Genomic DNA, 14,228 nt, shown 5'->3' with positions numbered 1-14,228 from the left:
AGACCTCTAGTTATCCATATTTGGTCGATTCTTGTCCATGACAGTTGGGCTTCAGAAAAAAATGTTCCTTCTCTTCCCAGGGGGTTCTTTGTTCTCCAAATGTCAATCAAGTCCATGTTGTCAGTCAGTTCAAAAAATGTTTTAGGTAGTCTGCCATCTTTTGTCACATTTTGGCTATGTGACTTATCCATGTTGGTTGATGCCACCCCATTCATGTCTCCCATCATAATGATGTTGTCATAATTCAAATAGTCCAGCATTATCTCATGCAGCTTCTTGTAAAATTCCGATTTCCCCTCATTTGGCACATAAATTCCTAATATCAAAAACTTTTCTCCTTGGTTTTGAATCTCAATTGCTAAAATCCTTCCTTGTTCATCTTTAAATAAAAATTTTGGTGACAGGCTCTCCTTTGCATATATCACCACTCCTCTTTTCTTGACTCAGTCCGAAGAAATAAATTCTTGGCCTAATCTTTTGTTTATTAACACTTTTCTGTGGAGCCTAGTCACATGTGTTTCTTGCAAGCAAATAATGTCCAATTGTTCTTTTTTCAATATATGAAATATTCTTCTCCTTTTTTCCGGAGAATTGGCGCCATTAATGTTCCAACTCAGAAGTTGCAGAGACATCCTGGATAAATCTGTATTTCCTCTTGTGGTGGTATCTTTTTCTCCTGGTCTTCAGACCCCAAAGGTGTAGGTGTAGGTGCAGGTGAGGGTCCAGACCCTGAAGGTCTTTCGATCCCTTTCTGAAGGTCCTCTCCGTAGGTACTCAGAAATTTTACTTTATCCTCGGCTGTTTTGATTTTCACTTTCTTCCCTCTAAATGTGAAAGATAATCCTTGGGGAAATTCCCACCTATAAATGATTGAGTTGCTCCTCAACAGTTTTGCTAATTCAGTATAGGTGGATCTAAGGTCCAGAAGTTGTTTTGGGATGTCTTTATAAATCTCTGCTCTTCTATCCGAAATTTCAAGTGACTTATCGTAATGTAGACCTAATATTTTATCCCTTTCCTCCTTAGTTCTCAAAGTAATCAAGCAGTCTCTGGGCCTGTCTTTCCTTGTTAGTTTTCCAAGTCTGAAAGCAGTCACAATTTTAAAGTCCTTTTCTTCCTCCAAAGGCCAAAACTTGGAAAATTCCTTTGTCAGAAACTCAATTAAGTTCCCTTGTTCTAGTTCTGGTATAGACCTCAATCTCAAATTATTTTCCCGAGCCCGTAGTTCAATCATAGACAGATAGGCCTGTTGTTCTCCAACCTGCTTGTGCAATGGTTTTACCTCCTGCCTCAGTTCTTCAGTTTTTTGATTAGCTTCCTCTGCCAATTTCCGATTTTCTGCGGTGGCTTCAAATAATTTGCCAATTGATTGTGCATTCAAAGTGACTTGTTCAGTTAATTTATTAACACTGGCTGTATTTTGATCAATCTTTGCCGTTTGCTCATCCGCTTTTTTGTCTAAAGCTTCCAGTTTTTCAAATATTTTGTCTAATACTGAAGCAGATCCTCCTGCTGCCATATCCTCTAACAAAGGTTGCTCAGTTCCTTCTTCCACTTCCAAAACAGCAGGGACAGATGATCTACGCGGCTGTGAAGTTAAAGTCAGAGTTGTTTGTTTTGCTTTCGCTTTAGCCGCTCTTGTTGATCTCCCAGTGCCACTCATTCCAGTTCTGTCTACTGGTCAAGGTCAGACTGAGTATGTTCCCATGGGAAACCACCAGCCCAGAGGGTAAACAGCCAAATAGAAGGAAAGGAAAAGAAAGCAAAGTCACATGCAATTGTAAATCCAAAATCCTCTAGAGCAGGGGTCTGCAACCTTTAAGACAAAAAGAGCCACTTGGACCCGTTTCCAAAAAAACAACAACAACTGGGAGCCGCAAAAACATTGCAACATTTAAAACAAATATAACACTGTATATATTGTTTCTTGCCTTAATGCTGTATATACAGGATCGTGCAGTCAGCTGTCAATCTCAAGAAAAAAGGACAAATAGCTAATTAAAATATTTAATTTACAACCAGGTAACCAGGTTAATGGGACTTTTGCTCCTGAACCTCAGTGCTCAGTGTCTGCACATCAGGGCTGTAAGACGTCACATTCATTTTCACACAGGCTTGCAAGCTGTCATCTGTGAGGCGTGATCGGTGTTTGTTTTTAATATAGTTCATGTTGGAGAAGACCTGCTCACATACATATGTGGAACCGAAGATCGACAGGACTCCATCGAGTCCAACCCCCTGCCAAGCAGGAAACACCATCAGAGCACTCCTGAGATATGGTTGTCAAGCCTCTGCTTAAAGACCTCCAAAGAAGGAGACTCCACCACACTCCTTGGGAGCAATTCACCAAACTTTCACCAAACTTTCCCCTGCTTAAGTTTAAAAAGGGGCTTCAAGCAACTAAAAAGGGGCTTCAGGCAACTAACTCCACGTGGAATTCCACGCGACCGCGACTTGCTATGCCCAATAATCAATGCCACAAAATGCCACAGAAAATTAACCAGGGCCCCAGTAAACCATAAATCATAATCAGTGCCTGATGCAAATAATAATTAATAATGAGGGCCCAATGTCATCCTCGTCATTATAAAAATAATCCCTCTCTTCGCGCCGCCCAGCCTCCCAAGAAAAAACCCCCACCTCAAACAGTCACAAAGCACAAATTCCACGCGACCACAACTTGCTATGCCCAATAATCAATGCCCCAAAATGCCATAGAAAATTAATCAGGGCCCCAGTGTACCATAAATCATAATCAGTGTCTGATGTAAATAATAATTAATAATGAGGCATTCGTCATTATAAAAATACCTTTTTATTATTCATTTGTTTGACCCCTCAGAATTACTCCTCCTCATAGAAATAAAATTAACAAGTTACCTTTTTTTGAGTGTGTGTTCTTCACTCCCCTTCAAAACAGTGACCAGTGTATACGGCCCCTTTCAATGCAGCCTGCTTTCCCCAAGGAAAGAACAATTCACCAAACTTCCCCCTGCTTAAGTTTAAAAAGGGGCTTCAGGCAACTAACTCCTCCGCCTCCTCCCCTCGCCTCCTCCCCTCGCCTCCTCCCCTCACCTCGCCTCCTCTCCTCGCCTCCTCCCCTCGCCTCCTCCCCTCGCCTCCTCCCCTCGCCTCCTCCCCTCGCCTCCGCCCCTCGCCTCCGCCCCTCGCCTCCACTCCTCGCCTCCACTCCTCGCCTCCTCCCCTCGCCTCCTCCCCTCCCCTCGCCTCCACTCCTCGCCTCCTCCCCTCGCCTCCTCCCCTCGCCTCCGCTCCTCGCCTCCGCCCCTCGCCTCCTCCCCTCGCCTCCACTCCTCGCCTCCTCCCCTCGCCTCCTCCCCTCGCCTCCTCCCCTCCCCTCGCCTCCACCCCTCGCCTCCGCCCCTCGCCTCCGCCCCTCGCCTCCTCCCCTCGCCTCCACTCCTCGCCTCCTCCCCTCGCCTCCGCCCCTCGCCTCCGCCCCTCGCCTCCTCCCCTCGCCTCCACTCCTCGCCTCCTCCCCTCGCCTCCTCCCCTCCCCTCGCCTCCACTCCTCGCCTCCACTCCTCGCCTCCTCCCCTCGCCTCCTCCCCTCGCCTCCTCCCCTCGCCTCCACTCCTCGCCTCCTCCCCTCGCCTCCTCCCCTCGCCTCCACTCCTCGCCTCCACTCCTCGCCTCCTCCCCTCGCCTCCTCCCCTCGCCTCCTCCCCTCGCTTCCTCCCCTCGCCTCCTCCCCTCGCCTCCGCTCCTCGCCTCCTCCCCTCGCCTCCGCTCCTCGCCTCCTCCCATCGCCTCCTCCCCGGAGCCGCAGCAAAGGCTTTAAAGAGCCACATGCGGCTCTGGAGCCGCAGGTTGCCGACCCCCGCTCTAGAGGGAGCCCAATTATGTTTTGAGGGAGGAAATCAAATTGTTAAAGTCAATAGTTTTAAAACTCCAAACTTTTCCAAATTCCAATGTTTCTAAAAATATTTACATTTATTTTAATAGTATTACACTACCACCAGGTAGAAATATAACACTTATTCCTAAGCACATACATAATAATCATTACAACACCCCTATAAAGCAGGCCAATACTATGACACACAACAGGTTACAGGGGTAAGGAATAAAGGTGGAAGACGGCGGCTTGCTTAAAGCCATTAAATGAGCTCAAAACTGAGTTAATATTTGAACCAGGAACTTCCGACTCACAGATCATGTTCATAACCACTTTGATACACTGCTTGTTTTTACAGAATTATAAGAACCAGTGACATTTTAAGCACACTGATGTGCACATGTCTGCTGAATGAGGGCTATTTGCCACTCAGCTGTTTTGTGATGTGGCTCTTTATTCTCATTTATTATCATGATACATTGAGAAAAGCAGCAAGATAATCTACTCTATGGAACCCGTCAACTTTGCAAAGGGAGGTCATGACGTGTCTTTCAAAAAAAGAAAAGGAGAGGACGAGAGCTTGTCGTTTTCATTCTATGTATCATGTAAGGCCTGTGTATATTACTTTGCAGCAAAAGCTAACCAATACAATGAAAAATAAGAATTGAGGAAGCAAAATATCACATTGCTATTCACCAAGTTTGAAAGCTATAGCCTTCTGCAACATGGAAAAAGGGAGAAACGCAATGCACAAAATTTGCAAGGCCAAAAATGGCTCAGTCATTTCAAGGGTTTAAATTTTGTCTCATACTAAGCACGCATAGGCATAGAAGCTACCAAAAAACACAAAAAACCCTACTCACATAAAGTTCTCTGGGTATTCGCTCAAGGCCATGTCAATGATATTCAGAGCATCGTGATAGTGTTTCTGAGCTGACAGCAAGAGGGCAAGGAGATGCAGAGAGTTTGCATCGTCTCCTTGAAGCTGAAGAGCTTGACGAACATATCCTAAAGCTTCTGGTATCTATTTGAAAGAAAAGTTGAAATGGGTTATTCTTATCACATACAGTATAATTCCCCTGCTTTTCGAGATTAGGAAGAAATGAGAATGGAAAGTGCCTCCACCAAGGAAATATTCACTGCTAGGGGGAAAACACAGACAGACAGACAGACAGACAGACACACACACACACACACAACTGTTCACTAAAGTGTCAGGAGGATCTGATTATCTTGCCGCTCACTGGCAATGAAAAGTAGCCGAAGTATGTGACTTCTATTAGCTTCCTAAAATAAACTTTAAAATTTTCCCTTTGCACTCAAAACGCAAAGCAATTTGGAACAAGCTTTGGTGTTTCAGGCATCGGGATTTTTGCAATTTAACAGATTTTCTTCTGACTAAACAAAATTCAGCTTTGTAGCATTTTATGTAACAAATTAAAACATCAAATAATCTTCAAGAAACAAGCATAATTATACAGGGGGCCACCATTTTGGCTGGTGTTGGTAGTCATCCAAAAACTTGTCCTCGGAACAAACCCCTGCCGTCCAAAAGGAGTAGTGTGGTTTTGTTTCTGATGAACATGGAGTGGTTCTAACTACACCACATGGTTGGGGATGAGTGAGGTCTCAAGAAAAACACTGCTGGAAACATCAGTGGTGCCCCTTGCTTCAGTGCTACCACCACTGTAACGGTGGAACATACATCAGGCTTTAATACAGAGGTTTTGCGCAAAACCTCTTTAGCACTCATGCGTAAGACCTCAGTTATTTAAAGGAGCACAGATATAGAAACACCTGGACACATATCCAGAATGGAATAAAATAATGGTGGGGGAAGGGGAAACAAGAAAAAATCCCACCCATACAAAAATGTCAAGTTTTAGACACTGGTATGGACAGCAAGAAACAGAGCAGCCATGAATATCAATGGCTGAAAAATGAGTATGTGTGGAAGGTAACATGACAGATGCACACTCAGAAAAATTGATATGAATGACCCATTTGCAATAGAAGGCCCCCATCTGGAAGCATCCTACAATTCTCTCAAGAGAATAAGAGGGGATTTCCTTAAATTAGAACGGCAGCAAGGGACTGGATTTCATGTTGGGACGGGGCTTGCGGGACTGAGAAGAAGGCTGAGTAAAAATATCAAAGCCTTTGCGCTTCTGGACTCTGAAGGCTAAATGCATCCCAGAGATATCTCCAGTTCTTCTTAAACATCTCAGCATAAGAGCCTTGTTTTCAAGGTACGAAGGACCTGAAGCTGTTCTTTGCACTTCTTGGTGGACTAAGAAAACGTTCGTTCCACTTCTTAGAAACAGGAAAATCAAGAATAAATATGAACGTACAGAGATGATCATTAACTAATACAGCTATTATTTATACTTCCCTAATTATCCCCCTGTAGGGATTTTTTTTTTTGCTGACCCCCTCCCCCACGGCATATAGATTCTGCTGAAAAATAACATGACAATTTCAGAACTCACCTGTCGGGATATAGCAAACTGTAAAGCTAGATAAAATGCTGCCAGGTGATCAGTTGGAGACAAGATGTGAGCCCTGAAAAATAGTAAACGTATTTAGACCATCAAGTCACTTTAAATGTCCAGGTTTACCTTTGTATTTGTCAATTTGTACTGCTGATAACTGACCTACCAGTGGAATTTTGTTCCTGAGCAGGAAGCTAACTCTACTCCTCAGCCTTCCTAGCATCCCCATCTTAAACCACAACATTACAGCCATCAGCCTAATTATTAACAATACAGTTTATGTGAGGATCTCTGCTTTTATTTATTCCATCGTTTTGCATGTGGGGGGTGCTAAAAACAAAAAAGGAGCAAACTGACAGGGTGTATATGCTCTTGGAGAGGCAAAGGTGAATTAGAAGAAAGAGAGCCTTCATATTTCTCATGACTCTCCACTGGGTCTTCTACCACAGCTTTGCAAAGTAAGTCTCTAGTTCAGAGTGGGGAACCTGTGGCCTGCAGACGTTGGAATATTTGAATACATACATAAATGCAAAATCTAATATTTGGAACACCTGGGGAAGATGGGAGATGAAGGCACTTTCACGCATTTTCCAGGGACTGTATTTCAAGGTTTCCATTGTCTAGTGCTCACAAACAAAATATGAAGTGAAGTAATAATATTCCTGAAGAAAAATACCTTCTGCTCTGAGGTTAAGGGACAGGGGACCTTTAACATTTTATTCTATTTTTAAGAAGTGAATTAAAGAACTGATAAATAGGCAGCTCATTGAATTAATAATGGGATACAGAGATTTTATCTTGTAGGTTACTGTTTCAAAAATCCAGTTAAAGCTAGGACTGACTTAAAGTTGTTACCATCTGGCAGCTGCCCACTGATCTGTATGACACCCATCAATTTCAGACCTCTGTAAATAGCCCAGAAATAATCCAGGCTTAATACTGCTTGCACAAATGCCTGCTATGGTACAAGAGATGACAGAGGTGATGCCATCTGTAGGAAGAAATTGTATATGATAGCTAAATACATATTTTCCACTGCTGGAGGGTCATGAATAGAGTCAGAAAGGAATTTCTCCAGAAGCCTTCTAACTCAGAACATTTCCCCCCTCATAAAAAAGTATATTCACCCTGTCCTGTAGCAAACATTACAGCCTAGTCCTTATGCCTTAATTTCAGCTGTGCTTTACTAAACAATTAAAACATCAGAAAGAACAATTAAAAGAATTAGATCAGGAAGTTCAAGTTCTATCAGGCGTGGGGCCTCTACTTACATAAAAATGTTAATTTATTTATTAAGGGCACCAATCAGTCAATCACTATCTTGCTTGAGGTACAAATTAAATTTTGAGATGGCTCACAATCATGTTACTATCGAATGGATCTGCCCTAATTCTCTGCTCATGCAACTATTCTGCCTGTGTACATAGGTAAGGAGCTAGAAGTTGTGATTGAAGCTAATATGTCTCTAGGAAGCTAGTAGTCTCTAGGAAGCTAATAGAGAACCAATAATGCTTAAGTTATTAAAACACAACTTGATTGCAGAAATATACTATTTTCATCCTTCTGCTTTATGAAAAAGAAGAAGAAGAAGAAGAAGAAGAGGAGGAGGAGGAGGAGGAGGAGTTTGGATTTGATATCCCGCTTTATCACTACCCGAAGGAGTCTCAAAGCGGCTAACATTCTCCTTTCCCTTCCTCCCCCACAACAAACACTCTGTGAAGTGAGTGAGGTGAAATGACTTCAAAGAAGTGTGACTAGCCCAAGGTCACCCAGCAGCTGCATGTGGAGGAGTGGAGACGCGAACCCAGTTCCCCAGATTACGAGTCTACAGCTCTTAACAACTACACCACACTGGCTCTCATGAGAATTCATGAGCCACATTACAAGTCATGGGGAAGACATTGCTCATAACCTCTTAGAATAAGAGGGTTTAAATCCCCGAATGAACAATAAATACTTTAAACCAATCTAATAAAACAACATCGATATCATATACAGTATATTCTGTCAATTTGGGGAATGCTATTCAGAGCTACATTTTCTTCTTCTGGAACAAAATGTGTATTCAGACAAAGAATCATTCTTTAAACAGATGTTGCGCAAACATTATTCTCTACTAGCTGATAACAAAAATATCTTTAATAATGAAATCAGAGGAAATCCAGTCTGATTCCAAAGGATTTGCCAGCACTACTTGATGAAGCAAATGTTAACGCAATATGTTCTGTACTCATGCACGCAGACTCCCAGAGGTAAAATCCGTATTACATAATCATTTATAAATATCTCTTTTAAAAAATACACATAAGGTTTTTTCATTATCTACAGCTGAATGAAAAGATTAACACCCACTCACCTTTGAAATGCAAGAAGAGCCTTTCGCTGCAGGACCTCTTGTATCCCTCGCAATGAAGCTAAAAACAGGATTTAATTAGTCATATTAAGCAGATGCTTCAGACCAAGCATTTTTTTAAAATAAAAAAAATGGACATACAATGAATCCTTTTGACTGTTTGACATATTTCTAAATGCTCTATGTTGTTGACACTTTACCCTTATAAAATGATATACTTACCATCTGTAGCTTGTAAGCTGTAAGTCAGTCCCAGGGCTAAGAAACCTTTCGCTTTGAATTCTGATGTTTTGTCCCCCATGTCAACCACCATTCTGGCAAACCGTTCTGCTTCTTCTAACTAAAAACAAAAGGACAGATTTATACGAGACTTAATAGACAGAACCGTGTTCACTCCCAATGGTCACATATCTATTTCAAATGGGGTCTGCTTAAGGTAAAGGTAAAGGGACCCCTGACCATTAGGTCCAGTCGTGGTCAACTCTGGGGTTGCGACGCTCATCTCACTTTGCTTCCAGGTCATGTGGCCAGCATGACTAAGCCACTTCTGGCGAACCAGAACAGCACACGGAAATGCCGTTTACCTTCCCGCCAGAGCGGTACCTATTTATCTACTTGCATTTTGATGTGCTTTCAAACTGCTAGGTTGGCAGGAGCAGGGACCGAGCAACGGGAGCTCACCCCGTCGTGGGGATTCGAACTGCCAACCTTCTGATCGGTATGTCCTATGCTCTGTGGTTTAACCCACAGCGCCACCCGCGTCCCAGGGTCTACTTAAATGTTAGATTAGGGTATTTATAGAAGGCTGCCAGAGTGTTTTTCTGTCCTGACTTTATCAATCAGTTTTGGTCCAGAATCTCCAAGTTGGAAATGCTTGCATCCACCTTAAAGGGGAGGCGGGTCAGAGTATGCATCATGTAAAAGTGGCCTTTAAAAAAGAAAATCTAGCTGACTATGCACAGAGGGATGCACCTTGTGAACAATAAACCAACTATGAAACAATTTTGAAAACTGATACTTTTTTGGAGATTATTCTCATATGGTTGGTTAATTGTGGATGATCTGTAACAGTGTGCTTGGTGTGGCATGCGTTTTTAAAAAAACTGATACATTTTTATTAATCTTTTGAGCAATCAGATGAAATTTTAAAGAATCATAACCTTTGCCTCGGCAACACAGAATGATAGGGTTATCTAATCCAACCAACGTGCTGCTTCCCATCTTGCACACCCCAGTTCTTGAGAGTATTCATGTATTCCAAAGAGTCGCACATGCACCATAATTGCAAGTCAATTTACAGCTTTTATCAACATATATATTTTAGCATTCTCCAATGCTACCTGCAATTAGCAACCCGTTTCCAATCTGAACCAAGTTTACCCATCCTGACACTCAGCTCAGGGTGTTCAAAAATTCAAAAATTATCATTGCAGTGGTTGGGGATCTCAACACTCTTTTGAAAGTATATTCTTTTCAAACTGATATATTCTTGGAATTTTGATATTTTGACCTGGCAGAAGGAATCACATTTCCGTTTAATATAAATCATGCTGGATCAAAAGCAGCAAAGCAATGGCATGTGTGCATATTTCTTTAAATACCCATTTATCTTGACTCAGAGAACTAATAAACAACTTACCCAATGAAGGGATCCCATACATAATTTGGCAGCAAGAAGTGGGATAGTGGCATCGTCCGGTTTCAACCGTATACACTCTTTCAAGACCTTCACAGCTCGAGCAGACTGTACAAAAACATGTCTCGGGATAAGACAACCAGGGTAGCGGAATATAGTAAGAATTTTGCATTTTGCCATTTAAGCCCCTTCCAAGCTGTAACAAAAGAATTCTAAACAAATTTCAAATGAAAGGCATTAGTTTAATTCCATGATAGGATCAATACCCACAAATCTGATTGTGAGTATCTTTTTTTTTAGAGAATGGAACAGGCATTGCTTCCTGTGCAACACAGCCAGGCTATCAAACATGGTGGGCCCCAGGTTACATGTCTAATTTCCAAGCCGCAGACAAGCCAGGGAGTTGTATTTAAGAGATGGAGAAACACTGCCACACTGGATTAAAATAAAATAGTCTGGTATTTTATTTAATATTATTTAATAATATTACCAAATATTAGCAAGAATATTAGCAAGAACTACCACCAAATACCTCCCCTTTATGGCTGTTTTTTTCAGCACAATTTATGGTCCATTTCTCTCCCATTTATGAGTGAAGAGGCTGCTCTAAAGAAAAGGGAATGGAAGGGAGGGAATATTTCAAAACCAGGGAACCAACGAATGCCATTTCATATTTCTATCTATCTAGTTATCAACCTTTTTTCTCAATTAAAAAAAAAAGGGCAGAATTTCTGAATAACACATTGGACAGAGACAGTGACTGAAAACACATCTCCTGCAGGGATTAATTTTAGCAGATTATTGAAATAAACAAAAAAAAAATGGAATTCAACCTCTTTCAGCAGTATGCTAAGCTAAACAGTGAGCATGTAAAAGTGTGTGCCATACTGAAATTATATTCAGTCTTGCACAAAGACAGTAAACGTGACTTAAAGTTCTTTGGTGTTAAATGGAGTTAAAGCTACAATCCTGCACCCAAGTACAACCCCCCAAAACACCACTGGTTTAGCATGTGCAGGATTGCAGCCCACATTATAAGCAGCAGACCTCAATAAAACAAAATCTGCAAAGAGACCTACTTTTCCTGCTGCCATTAAGGACAGTGCAAACTGATACCAAAGATGGAATTCTTCAAACGCAAATTTCATTGCTCGTTCCAAGCACTAAAACAAGAAGAAACAACACCCAGTTTCAGTTAAAGTGATAGCGTGCATCTTTCCAGCAGTAGCCTGGAAATAAAGAAAAGTTATAAGGCACTTGGCTTTTTGCAAGTGCTATATAAATGAGCAACAATTAAATAAACCTCTCAATAAAATAAAATTGCAATAAAAGTAATATTGCCGAATGCAAAAAACTAAGGGCTGCTTTTACATTTTTATGACTCATGAAGTGCACATTGCTGCATTAAACCAAAGAAGGCAAATTTATTACAATTGTAACTTGGGATTTCCTTTTTTTCACGTTTTCGGCTAACCTATTTTTTTCTCCACAGCACAATATGAACGCATCTCTCAGGTCTCCTTCCACAAGGTATTGGGTTTTCTTTACATACCAAAGAGATAACTGAATAACTTCAAGCCATGGCTTAATATTCTGGCTTGTTTGTAAACCATAGGTTTCTAGGGTTGCACGTAACAGTTCAGCCACTTCTGTGCTGGAAGGAATAAACCAGAAGGGTGTCTTCATGTGGATGCCCATAAGCCATGAAGGAAATTTTGTGCATGGCTAGATCACTTTTTCTTTCTGTGGGTTCTACTTTTTCAGGGATGAAATCTTAGCCAATCGCTAAAAATGGAAAGCGTAATGCTGGCGGTCAACAAAAGAGGTTTAAAGACTGTCTCAAGGTAAATCTAAAAAAATGTAGTATAAACACTGACAACTGGGAAACACTGGCCTGTGAGCGCTCCAGTTGGAGAACAGCCTTTACCAAAGGTGTCATGGGTTTTGAAGACACTCAAACTCAGGACACAAGGGAGAAATGTGCTAGGAGGAAGGCACACTTGGCAAATCCACACCGTGATCAACTCCCACCTGGAAACCAATGTCCCCACTGTGGAAGGACGTGTGGGTCCAGAATTGGCCTCCACAGTCACTTACGGACCCATTGTTAAAACTATGTTTATGGAAGACAATCTTACTTGGCTACGAGTGATCGCCAAAGAAGAAAGATGTAAGTCAATGTACAAGAGAGAGAATGTGATGTGTGAGAACGGAATGTGTACAAGAATGGGGTGCATGTTTCTTCTGGCCCCACCTACTCTGGACGTGCGGCCCCTAAGCAGTTTCTTCCAAGGGTTTTTGGCCCTAGCAATGGAGATAGAAAATGGATGGGTTGAGCGTACTGCAAATCTCTTGCCTGGGGCCCACAAAATATGGAGTGAAACCTGCTTTCTGTTGCTATTACTTTTATTATTATTATTATTATTATTATTATTATTATTATTATTATTATTATTATTATTACACTTATTATCCGCCCTTCCCCAGCAGCTCCCAGGAGGGGCTACAACCATTTAAAACAGTAAACACAAATTGCAGCCCTAGGAATAAGGCAGGTTCTGAAAGCACACGTATGAGGAGTCAGAGGCAAGGGAAAATACATGGGTCTTCTGCACTCCCCGAAAGCAGTATAGGGAAAGTAAAATACACATCTCGGGAGGGGGTGTGTGAATTCTACAACAGAAGATGTCACAGAAAATGTCTTTTTCCAGGCTGCCACTCCCCACCCCCAAAGCTTCTGAGAGTAGAAGAACAACCAAGAGACCCCTTCAGCTGCTCTTAACTCTCAAGAGGGTCTGTGGGGAAGGAGGTAGATTGGTTTGAGGGCTTTAAACAATATACTACTCATGCCTCTCCTTCCTCTTCCCTCTTTTTGGGGGGTGATTCTGTAAAATTACAGTGGTAATTTTCGGGTTAAAGACTTAATTTGTTCTGGAGGTCCGTTCTTAACCTGAAACTATTCTTAACCTGAGGTACCACCTTAGCTAATGGGGCCTCCTGCTGCCACTGCCACACGATTTCTGTTCTCATCCTGAAGCAAAGTTCTTAACCTGAGGTATTATTTCTGGGTTAGCGGAGTCTGTAACCTGAAGTGTCTGTAATCTGAGGTACCACTGTATGTGCAACTTAGCTTCTCTTTATCAAAGAATGCAAATCCTCCCTTCTTTTGAAAATTTCACATTTAAAGTACAGTGGTACCTTGAGTTACAAATACCTCAGGTTACAAACGCTTCAGGTTACAAACTCCGCTAACCTGGAAGAGTTGCCTCGAGTTGAGAACTTTGCCCCGGGATGAGAACAGAAATTGTGTGCCGGCGGCGCAGTGACAGCAAGAGGCCCCATTAGTGAAAGCATGCCTCTAGTTAAGAACAGTTTCAGGTTAAGAACGGACCTCCGGAACGAATTAAGTTCTTAACTAGGGGTACCACTGTAAACCCAAATTTAATTTTCCCAAGTGGAACAGATTGTTCATAGCATTGGGGAGATCCTCTCTCGTGTCTCTTCTTCCCTCCCTCTCTTTTCCCCTTAACTCCTAGCATATTCCTTAAGCCACTTCATATAAACTCTTCATGCTGAGATTGATGCAGCCGGGGGGCGGGGGAGCCTCTCTCAAACACTTTAGGTCACAAAGTGCACAGCTTCTGAAATCTCTGATTTATTCCAGTTCAAAAGCTCTACTGATCAAGACAACGGAATCAATAGAACACAGATCAGGAGGACAAAGCACAAGCTGGCTTTATCTGTGTAAAAAGAATAAGGTAAAAGGAAAAAGTCAAGGGAAGTGTAACAAGAAAGTTCCAAAGTAGGTTCAAGGTTACAGATACGACCTTTCAAAGCAACAGTGCATGATCCAAATGGGAAAAGTGAGAAATGTAGGTCATCTCTTTG

General features: G+C 42.0%; 1 protein-coding gene across 5 annotated transcripts in view; it reads right to left on the bottom strand.

Moving 5' to 3' along the window:
* The window catches only part of TTC7B (tetratricopeptide repeat domain 7B), a 110,536-nt gene that overhangs the window by 48,677 nt on the left and 47,631 nt on the right, over positions 1 to 14,228 (bottom strand). For all 5 annotated transcript variants that reach the window (XM_083732861.1, XM_083732862.1, XM_083732865.1 and 2 more), the window contains 6 exons: positions 11,420 to 11,503; positions 10,344 to 10,448; positions 8,927 to 9,044; positions 8,708 to 8,765; positions 6,349 to 6,421; positions 4,723 to 4,883 (listed from right to left, as the gene is read on the bottom strand). In XM_083732861.1, coding sequence (XP_083588987.1) covers positions 4,723 to 4,883; positions 6,349 to 6,421; positions 8,708 to 8,765; positions 8,927 to 9,044; positions 10,344 to 10,448; positions 11,420 to 11,503 — 599 coding nt within the window. The remainder of the gene's footprint in view (positions 1 to 4,722; positions 4,884 to 6,348; positions 6,422 to 8,707; positions 8,766 to 8,926; positions 9,045 to 10,343; positions 10,449 to 11,419; positions 11,504 to 14,228) is intronic.

The sequence above is a fragment of the Podarcis gaigeae genome (genome assembly GCF_964106915.1).
Source record: "Podarcis gaigeae genome assembly, chromosome: 1".
NCBI classification, from domain to species: domain Eukaryota; kingdom Metazoa; phylum Chordata; class Lepidosauria; order Squamata; family Lacertidae; genus Podarcis; species Podarcis gaigeae.
Note: the sequence above shows the minus strand (reverse complement) of the source record. Positions and strands in the feature narration are given on the sequence as shown.